The sequence below is a fragment of the Myotis myotis genome, unplaced genomic scaffold, assembly GCF_014108235.1.
Source record: "Myotis myotis isolate mMyoMyo1 unplaced genomic scaffold, mMyoMyo1.p scaffold_m19_p_3, whole genome shotgun sequence".
Lineage (NCBI taxonomy): Eukaryota > Metazoa > Chordata > Mammalia > Chiroptera > Vespertilionidae > Myotis > Myotis myotis.
This window is the reverse complement of record NW_023416335.1, coordinates 56,506,225-56,516,891: the sequence shown is the minus strand read 5'-3', so window position 1 is coordinate 56,516,891 and position 10,667 is coordinate 56,506,225. Positions and strand designations below refer to the sequence as shown.

Sequence of the window (10,667 nt, the reverse complement as noted above, 5' to 3'; positions counted from 1 at the left end):
AACCAAGGAGAAGAGTTTTAAAGGGAGGCAGGGAGGGAAACAGCAGGAGCTATGTGCTGGCCCACACAGCTGGTATCCAGTTAATCATTTCCCTATTACGTGGAGACTTGATTGCATCAGAGTTACTATTCTTCTTTGTGATCAGGCATGACCTAGGTCATTCATTATCTCCCTGGAAACCTCTGGTTCCTCAAAATGAGTTTAAGTGGAAAGTGTTGAAATGGTACAAATTTTTAAGGTTAGAACAAAGAGAAAGAGGTTGGGTTTGAGAGGAGTGACGGGTATAAAAGGCAATCACACAGAAAAGGAATTACTCCTTGGATTCACTCCTGAGATAAACCTCTTCTTTAGACCATGAAGCTCAAGGTATTGTTCTATTTTATGTGGCTAATTTAAATTGGTTTTCTAGCTTACCTCTTATTGTCTCAATTTCCTCTCCCTTGAAGAGCCACCTGCTTCTACTTCAAAAATGGCATTTTACTGTTTCTCGTAGCCTCTGGGATATCTAATTAACTACACCTTGGTTTTTTTTAGCAATGTTTTACCAATGACAGACTTACGTCTGCTGTATAAGGTTAGGAAGAAAATGAATCATTATACGTTCATTGAATTTTAACCTCCTAGTTTTGTGTATGTTAACATTGGCTTTGCCAGATTGTATTTATAATGATATGTTTACTGTCTTTAGTCCCCCAGAGAAGATAAGATTTCTACAGAAAGAACCATAACATTTCAGTTTGCTATTCTAGAGACCTTAGCACAATGCCAGACACATAGCAAGAACTTGTGAAATATTTATTAAGACTGCATATTTTGTCTTAATTTATACATTATCACAGTATTTTACTAAAAAGAGATGTAAATATCAGGAGAAAGTCAAAAAGACCAAAATAATATTTTAGAAATAGATGGGCACCCAGTCTATAGACAGCTGAGCAGCTGCATGTCTATTTCCTCATGGCCTCTTCCTTAGCTGCCAGAGGAGCTCTGACCAGGGCCCAGGCCAGGGAGGCACCTGCAACCACAGTAGATTCTTTCTGATTCCTATTTCAGGATTCTTAGGATATACTGCAGAGGTGGAATCGCTGGGTCAACAGACAGTTCCATTTTTAATTTTTTGAGGAAGCTCCATACTGTTTTCCACAGTGGTTGCACAAGTCTGCATTCCCACCAGCAGTGCATGAAGGTTCCCTTTTCTCCACATCCATGCTGACATTTGTTTGTTGATTTGTTCATGGTAGCCATTCTAGCAAGTGTGGGGTAGTACTTCATTGTAGTTTTTATTTGCATCTCTCTGATAATTTAATGACCTAGAATATTTTTTCATATGTCTATTGGCCATCTGTATGTTCTCTTTAGAAAAGTGTAATGGGGTGACCCGCAGAGGCGACCACCAGGGACTCAGATCAAAATTTAGGAGCCTTTATTAATCTGGCCAGTGACTACAGTTACAGCACCCTGCCAAAGCAGAGGCTGAACTGCAGTGCTGACTACAGGAGTTACATTTTATTATTAAATTTTGTGCAGGCCCAGAGAAAAATGTTTCTTTCAAATTCTGGGCCCCAATATGGAGGAAACTCTCTTTATTTATGCTTTTTCCAGTCCTTTGTCTCCCAAATTTGGAATGAGACTTCCGGGCCTTTGGAGAAAGAAGGCCTGTGTGCTGGGAAGGGGCCATGAGACTATATCTCAAGGCCTGGCAACTGTCTGGGTGTCAGCACTGACACCTCTGTCTGGGGCATAGTTTACGGCCTCTCTGGAATGGGAGTAGTCTTATTTTCCTTATTATTTAAGACAGAAGTCATACAATCAGGGTTAAAATTTCAAACAACAGTTTTTATATAAGATGGATACTTCAAAAAGTATCTATTTAGGGCCTTTGCCCATGTTTTTACTGGATTGTCTTCCTGGTATTCAGTTATATAAGTTTTTTATGTATTTTGGAAATTAACCCCTTATCGGATGTATCATTGGTGAATATGTTCTCCCATACATTGGGTTCCCTTTTTATTTTGTTGATGTTTCCTTTTGCTTTGCAGAAGCTTTTTTTGTTTGATGTAGTCCCATTTGTTTATCTTTCCTCAGTTTCCCTTGCCATTGGAGACATATTGGCAAAATATTGCTGCCAGAGATGGCTGAGATTTTATTGCCTATGTTTTTCTCTAGGATTTTTATGATTTCTGACTTACATTTAATCTTTTATCCATTTTGCATTTATTCTTGTGTAAGGTGTAAGTTGGTGGTCTAGTTTCATTTTTTAGAAATTAAACTTAATTTGATCAATTGGGTTCTCTCTAGTGGAATAAACTCTTTACATAAAAGTATCTTGAGTTTTCATCTAGAAAAGACGTATGCAGATACACAGTGAGTGTATCGCTGTTCTAACCCTCTTCCCTTTTAAGTCCGTCACAGAAAGCTTTGCCAAAGTGATCCATGGCTTGAAAGTGGGACACCTGACAGATCATGTTATTCAGAGGAGCAAGAGGATGATTCTGGATACGCTGGGCGTTGGATTCCTGGGAACCAGTACAGAAGTGTTTCACAAAGCCAACGAATATAGTAAAGTAAGTTCATGCCTGCTTTAGAAGTAAAAGCCAATGTGCACACATGCCTGCTTATGGGTGTACCCGTGAGTGTACCAGAGCTGTGTGTGTGTTCTACTGCTCTGCCCCTCGTGTTAGGGATACTGCTTGGTGTATACAGCATTGTTGTATATAGTGTTATGCTTTTCTATGTTCTATTATCTGAGTTTTAATATTAACCCATATATTTCACTAAGTCACTGGCTTTACCATTCTTAACACTAGTAATAGCTCATATTTTTATTATGACTGAAAGCGTTTTTTATCTGAGAGTCTTAGAAGCAATAGTACCTACCCCAGATGATTTCTTCATGCAAAGACTTTGAGAGTCTCTGGGGGAAAGGCTGGGCCAGCACTCTGAGCAGAGAGGGGTGTGTGGGGGGAAGACGTAGCATCCACCCTCCAGAGGATGTGCTTGGTATCGGCAGTTAGCTCACTTTTCCTAGTACTCACCCACAAGGAGTAAATAAGAGTAAATTCAGACTCTACTCCCTAGAGCACTTATGAATCATGGTCTGGGTCAAGCAACAATATCTCTTCTCACTTCAACGGAGAAAGTTATGTATTGTCCTACAAGGAAGAGAAGAATCTAATGATTAAGGCTTTGATTTAACATAGCACAAAGGGTTCAATTAAGGACTATTAATGTAATGCCTCCAAAGATGAAGAATGACTCCTGCAATGGGGGTTTGGCATGCTGTGTTCACACACTATATCTTTTGTTCCAGATCTACAGTTCCAATGTATCCAGCACTGTTTGGGGGCGGCCAACCTTGAGACTCCCACCGACATATGCTGCTTTTGTCAACGGTGTGGCTGTAAGGAGATTTCCATGTCTTTTCCACTGTTAGACAAATACAATAATTTTCAGAGTCAGGAAATATCTCAGAAATTGCTAAATTTCCATATTTTACTAATGACATCATTGAAATTCATAGAGATGACATGGACTGCCCTCCTTCCTATATAGTAATCTCAGTTTGAGGTAGCTCAAACTCTAAACTCTGAATGTATATAGCAAAGAATATAAAACCCAATATCCAGACTCAATTTCTTGAGTACCACTTTCTATCCAGTAACCAGCCTTTTATTTATTTATTCATTAATTGATTCATTCAACAAATATTTACTGAAAAAGAAATAATGGCTATATGATATCTTTATTTTCTGAAACAAATATCAGCATTTCTTGTCTAAAAGACAATTTTTATGCTTTCTAGAAGATATAATTTGGACGTGAATATGTTGGGTTTTTGAGATATATTTATGGTTTGAGGGGATAGTAGCTCAGAATATTGAAAGTCAAACCCAATGGTGCATCCAAGGAATAAATGTCCAGTAAGCAGTAGAAAGTGCACCGGACACATCCAATAAACATAAAAATCTATTTTAAATGAACTTCTGGTTATTACTATTTCATATAAGAAAAAAGTAAATAGCGGGGTTAAAGAGGACTAAAACCTCATAGCAGAAAATAATGATTTTCAAATATAGCTTAGTATATAATCTTGGTTCAAAAGTTCTTGCAACTTCTCCATAAGTCTAAAATTATTTCATAATAAAAAGTACACAAATATATGGCCTGACATGGAATAAATGACATTAAAATTTTAGTGCAACTTTCTTGAAGGGTGGAGGAGGAAGTAGGGGAGGGAAGGATGAAGCAACCACCTAATCCCACTGCTTTGTTTATAAGGGAAATATAGATCTTTTAAGGGGCTATGGCAGAGAGCTCTGGTCACCTGGGTAAGACTCGAGTTCCTTGGGGCTCACTAGCTGCTCCTCAAGGCACTGCCTGCTTTTGACAGAGGACAGTCTGTCAAATGCCCAGCTATGTGATCAAGAATCACAGCCTGTTCATAGGTTTTATTTTCAGGAATCAGATCTAAAATCTCACATCCAACAAGGCTATTACTAAACTAAATGCTTACTGGTCCAAAAGCCATTGCATTCAGAGAAATACATTTTGGTTTTGGTTGTTGTTTGTGTGTCTGCCTTCATAGATTCACTCAATGGATTTTGATGACACGTGGTATCCTGCCACCCACCCTTCTGGAGCTGTCCTTCCTGTCCTCATGGCTTTATCAGAAGCCCTACCTCCAAGTCCAAAGTTTTCTGGTCTTGACCTTCTGCTTGCTTTCAATGTTGGGATTGAAGTGCAAGGCCGACTAATGAATTTTTCCAAGGACGCCAATGACATACCGAAAAGGTATGGAAAATATTTGCCCCACGAAGAGACAGTCATATTCCCTTTCATCTATGAATCGTTACTTCTGTAGAGCTTTCTGGCATAAAGTGTGGCTCAACTGAAGATGTTAATATTAGTGCTGGCAGATAAGTCATGTCACCAGTCACATATCAAACTATATATACAAAGATAGGACTTCAGAAGTGCTCATGAAAATTCCCCTTTGGGTTTAGAGCATCATCCAGGACCTGTGGGTACCCTGAATATTCCTGATCTCATCAAAGCAGAATCTACTTTGATATTTGTTCGGGTTCTTCAGACTAATGAGAACACACAGAATATCCCAAACCTGACTGTTCAAGCCATAGGGCAAAAAAGGTCAAATGCGGGCTGTATCATATGGTTCAATACAATATTTATCTTGTCACTTGGTCCAGCCTGCTAGGAAAGGTGTAAATTGGAATACTGAGTGAACTTTCACAGTTTCTAAAAGGCCTTTAATTTTTATAGTTACTTACATGATCTTTCAGCAATCAACAACTTTCACCTTTCTACAATAATTATAAAAGTACCATTTATAAAGAATTTACTGTCTCCGGCACTGTTGTAAGCATGTGAATCCATTCAAAACTCACAAAACCCTGTAAGGTAGATACTATTATTATTGCCATTTTAGTAAGAGAAAACAGTACAGAGAAGTTGAATAACTTTCCCCAAGATCACTCAGCTAGTAAGTGGAAGAGCCGAGATTTGAACCCAGGCATATAGCCCCATGATCTAAGTTCCTGATCTCTATACTATACTGCCTCCTGGTGGTTGAGGTTTGTAAATCTCTAATACTGCCTTTTTGCTTTTCAGATTCCATCCCCCGTCGGTGGTAGGAACTTTGGGTAGTGCTGCTGCTGCATCCAAGATTTTAGGGCTCAGCATGACAAACTGCCAAAAGGCCTTGGCTATTGCCGTTTCTCATGCCGGGGCACCCATGGCAAATGCCGCCACTCAGACCAAGCCTCTTCATATGGGCAATGCTGCCAGGCATGGGATAGAAGCTGTTTTTCTGGCAGTGCTGGGTCTCCAGGGAAACAAGCAGGTCTTGGACACGCAGACTGGATTCGGGGCCTTCTATACCAACTACTCCCCCAAAGTCCTTCCAAACCTAGATTCTTACACTTGGCTCCTGGACCAGCAGGATGTGGCTTTCAAGAGTTTCCCTGCACATCTGGCCACCCACTGGGTGGCAGACGCCGCTGCATCCGTGAGGAAGCACATTGTAACAGACAGAGCCATGTGTCCCATTGACCACATTGAGAGAATTGTGCTCAGAATTCCAGATGTCCAGTATGTAAACCGGCCTTTCCCAGACTCGGAGCATGAAGCCCGTCACTCCTTCCAGTATGTGGCCTGTGCCATGCTGCTCGATGGCGGCCTCACGGTTTCATCATTCCACAAACACCAGATCAACAGGCCGCAGGTGAGAGAGTTACTTTGCAAGGTGGAGCTGGAGCATCCTCAGGACAACCTGCCAAACTTCAACACACTATACTGTGAGATAAGCATCACCCTCAAGGATGGAGCCACCTTCACGGAGCGCTCGGATACCTTCTATGGTCACTGGAGGAAGCCACTGAGCCAGAAGGACCTAGAGGCCAAGTTCAGAGCCAATGCCTCCGGGATGCTGTCCTGTGATGCAGTAGAAAGACTTATAAAGATAGTAGACAACCTGGAAGGTCTAGAGGACTGTTCTGTGTTAACCTCACTTCTGAAAGGACCCTCTCCATCAGAGATGATTTCACAATCTATCTAGCATTTAATAATTCCATAGTACAATATCTAAATGACTTTATATTTGGGGAAATTCAATGATTGGCTTTGCAAAGCAGAGCAAAGGTCTGCTCTTGGTTTGCCCAGAACTAAATGCAGCATGGTGGAGGGAGTCCAGACAGAACTGGGTATCTATGAAGGAGTCTTGTCCTATTCATTTGCAAGACTGTTCCAATGACCTACAAGCATTCATAAAGCTGAATTTCAAGTCACCTGTGACTTCCTTATAAAATTAATATTTTCAGAGGAATTGTATGAACTTCATGAACCTCAGGTGTGAGAAGACTTTGAACCTGTACATTTTTTTGCTGACAGTGGAGAAGTGCTCTGGTCTGCTGTGCCACCGACAGATTTCTTAGATCAGGGGTTATAGAAGCTCTCCACGGTGGAAGGGATGATGTTGAGTTTAAATATAAGAGCTTAGTGGGTTAAAATCCTGCCTCTGCAACTTACTAGATGTTACTAGGTGTCCTTCTGCCATAGTTTCTCTATTTTGTAAAGCAGAAATAAAAAGCAGTTTAAAAAAACAAAGCGGCTTTGCTTCAGAAGCCACGCTCTTAACCACTGCATTATGTCACCTTTCATTATTAAAAAGAAAGGTTTTTGGGAAATGAATAACGAATGAAGAGTCCGAGATATAATAAAAGAATGACAACAAGAGCGTCAACCTATGAATCAGGAGCTCACAGTTCGATTCCCGGTCAGGGCATGTTCCCAGGGTGCGGACTCAATCTCCAGTGTGGGTGTACAGGAGGCAGCCAATTATTGATTTTCTCTCACTATTGATGTTTCTATCTCTCTCCCTCTCCCTTCCTCTCTGTACTATATACATATATATATATATGAATGACAACAAAAAATGTATATGTCTATAATTAAATAAATATTGACTGTATAAAATAATCAAATGTCTTATGGGTTTAAAATTGTAACATTAGCAGGGACTTTTAGAGTAAACTAGAGGCCCGGTGCACAAAATTCATGCACTTGGGGAGGGTCCCTCAGCCCAGCCTGCCCTAAACTGGCAGTCAGACATCTCCCAAGGGGTCCCAGAGAGGGTGCAGGCCGGGTTGAGGGACAACAACCCTCCCCCACCACCCCAGTGCACAAATTTTGTGCATTGGGCCTCTAGTATATCTGTAATTACAAAAACAGTAAATTGACTAAATGCTCAGTTAAAAAGATAGAGCATGAACACATTGTTAAAAATGTTTCTTGGCTTCATTAATATCAACTTTACATACTATTAGTGCATCCATTATAGGTGTACAGTTCATGAGTTCTAGTAAATTTATAGATTTGTGCAAACATCACCACAATTCAGTTTTTGGAATACTTCTATCATTCTAAGAAATCCCTCATGACTGCTTGCAATCAATCTCCAGCTCTCAGCAAGCAATAATCTGCTTTCTATCTCAATAGTTTTATCTTTTCCAAATATTTTCTCTAGTAAGTGGAATCATACAATATGTAGTCTTATATGTCTGACTCTTTCACTTAGCATAAAGTTTTAAGATTTTTCTACATATGTAACAGAGCACTTTATTCCCTTGCATTGCTGAGTAACACTCCATCGAATGGATATGTTGCAGGGCAGTGAAAAGCTAGGAAAATTCCAGAGCAAGATGAATAGGGAAACTGAGATAAAGAAGTTAAAACAAGGCCAACAGTGTGGGCAATTTACAGCTGGCTTGTAAATAACAAGCCTTTATCTTCCCAGCCAAGGACACTTGAGAGCAAATGGTTAAAAACCTCCCTAATGAGAGAATGCAGAAAAACAGGGAGGAAGGGAAAAGGAACAAAAGGAAGTTTTATTATTATTTTTTTTGTTTAACTCACTAACAGAGAAGCCAGCAGTCTCAAGGCTTGGCAAGATAAAATTGCCAGGTGCTTCTCATGAATTCTGAGAAGTAAAAAGGGACCTTGAAAATTAATCTATACCAAGATATTCAACAGAGGAATTTTTGAAACCCATAGAGTATAGAACTCCTCAAACCCGCACATGGCATTTGCTTTCCGGGGTTAGCTGGAAAAGCCTGTCTGCCCTCTGAGCCCAATGAACTGAAACAGACTTGCTTGCCTTGCTTCTTTAATAAATTTGCTTGCTTTAATAAGATGGCTTTGTCATAATACAATCAGGGTCTCTCCTTTAAATTCGTTTATACTAGAAGATAAGAATTGAGAAGGAGACAGCCCTCTCCCTTCAACTGAGGGGGTTGTCTGATGATACCTTTTCAGGGGTCTCTGGCTGCCTGTAACAGAGGTACCACACTTTGTTTACCCGTCATTAGTTAATGGGTAGCGTTGTTTCCAGTTTGGGGCTATTGTGAATAAAGCCTCCATGAACAATCTCATGCACGTCCTTCTGTAGGCATATCTTTCTATGTCTCTTGGGTAGATACCTAAGAGTGGGAATGCTGGGCCATCTGGTAAGTATATGTTTAACTTTATAAAAAACTGTTTTCCAAACTAGCTCTATCATGTTACATTTCCACCAGCAATGTCTAGTTTCTCCTAGTTTCTCCATATCCTCATCAACCCTCAGAATTGTCACTTTTTTACATTTTAACCAGTCTGGTAAGTGTGCAATAGTATCTCATGGTGATTTTAATTTGCATTTCCTTCATGACTAATTCTTGCACATTTTTTGCCAATTGTTTCTTTTTTGAAATGTATCTTCATTGTTGAAAGTATTACAAATGTCCCCGTCCCCCGCCCCTCCCCCCATTGAGCCCCTCCACCCTCACTCTGGTGAGGATTAAAAATAAAAATAGCATAGGGAGCGTTCACAGGAAGTGATCATTCAAAACATCTTCAAGGCAGGGGATGTTTCAGCAGTAGCTGCACTGGCTCCTGCTAAACTCTAGAGGGCTACATAGCACTTCAGAAGTACATATGATCCACAGTAACGTAAAAATAGATCATGGCCTTACCTGAAGCACAGAGCAGAACAAATACCTTCGCAGAAACAACGAAAACTAGTCTAGTCATCTTGTTCAGTTGTAAATGCAGAAACCAACCTTCAGATATCATCCTGTCACTTAAAAAATTCTCCTTGCTTTTTGTTGTCATTATTATTAAACACAAGTCAATCCACCACAGTTATACTTGTTGCTCATATTGAAATGGGAAAATTAAACTGGAACGTGTGGTGTTCTTTCGGGTTCTTGTCCCGTGAAGTCGAAGAATGAAACCACGGATAGAAGGTGGTATAGCAAAAGATGGAAATTTATTGAGAAACAAGCACAGACTCCCACATGGGGAGGGAGAGTCCCACTAAGTCCCTCTTTTCCACGGTTTATAAAGGCTGCAGTTCTTTGTGCCCTGGCATCCCCTCTGACTGGTCACTATTCCCTCTAATTTGGTCATTATAGCAACTTCAGAGCTCAAACCTCAGGTGAGGTGTGTGAAGTTCTCCTCTTCTTCTCCCTTATTGTTTTCCTATTCCCTTTGGGCTCTCCTCTTCCTCTCTGAATGAGGGGCTTCCTTCCCTTTATTCTGTAAATGTATACCTTCTGCAGCTCCCAGCTCCTTTATTCTATGGAAATGTACCTTCTGCAGCTCCCAGCTCCCTTCTTCTATGGAAATGTACCTTCTGCAGGTCCCAGCTCCCTTATCTTATGGAAATGTATCTTCTGCTGCTCTGTAGCCCTGTGCGTTTTCCACGGACCCCTTAATTCCTAAGATTTCCTAAACCTGCCTATTTTACCCTTAAAAATTCCTTTCAATATTGGAACCAACCTGGAGGTTCCGGAAAAAGCCTTTGAGATAAGTAAATAAAAATGACAATGTGTTTGTATAGGAACACTATGTGTCTAAAAAATTCAATAATGGTTATTTCATCTTTGGGTCAAGATCACACTGAGAGTATCTATCATCACATGATAGGGTGTGTATGTAATTCATTTGGTCAAAGCAAAAATATTTTCACGTGCATAATTTCTTCTAAATATTATAACTAAAGCATCATTTTTCAAATACATTATAAAACATCCCCACCCTTTCCCTCATTTCATCACAAATTTCATGCAGAGGGGCCGTGCCAGGAAAGCGCATGTCTGCACCGCTTGTTGGTG

At 40.2% G+C, this 10,667-nt stretch overlaps 1 protein-coding gene across 1 annotated transcript; it reads left to right on the top strand.

Moving 5' to 3' along the window:
• Window positions 1-247: 247 nt before the first annotated feature.
• Window positions 248-7,345, top strand: ACOD1 (aconitate decarboxylase 1). Its single transcript, XM_036301607.1, has 5 exons — window positions 248-366; window positions 2,403-2,564; window positions 3,311-3,400; window positions 4,586-4,791; window positions 5,629-7,345. Exons 1-5 carry the CDS (start codon window positions 355-357, stop codon window positions 6,572-6,574), a joined length of 1,416 nt encoding a protein of 471 aa, XP_036157500.1. The 5' UTR covers window positions 248-354; the 3' UTR covers window positions 6,575-7,345.
• Window positions 7,346-10,667: the final 3,322 nt, after the last annotated feature.

Excerpts from the sequence above, each read along its gene's own strand:
- ACOD1 (XM_036301607.1), top strand. Across the intron at positions 2,565-3,310 it reads AAGCCAACGAATATAGTAAA|ATCTACAGTTCCAATGTATC; the intron begins GTAAGTTCATGC and ends CTTTTGTTCCAG. Across the intron at positions 3,401-4,585 it reads CTTTTGTCAACGGTGTGGCT|ATTCACTCAATGGATTTTGA; the intron begins GTAAGGAGATTT and ends CTGCCTTCATAG.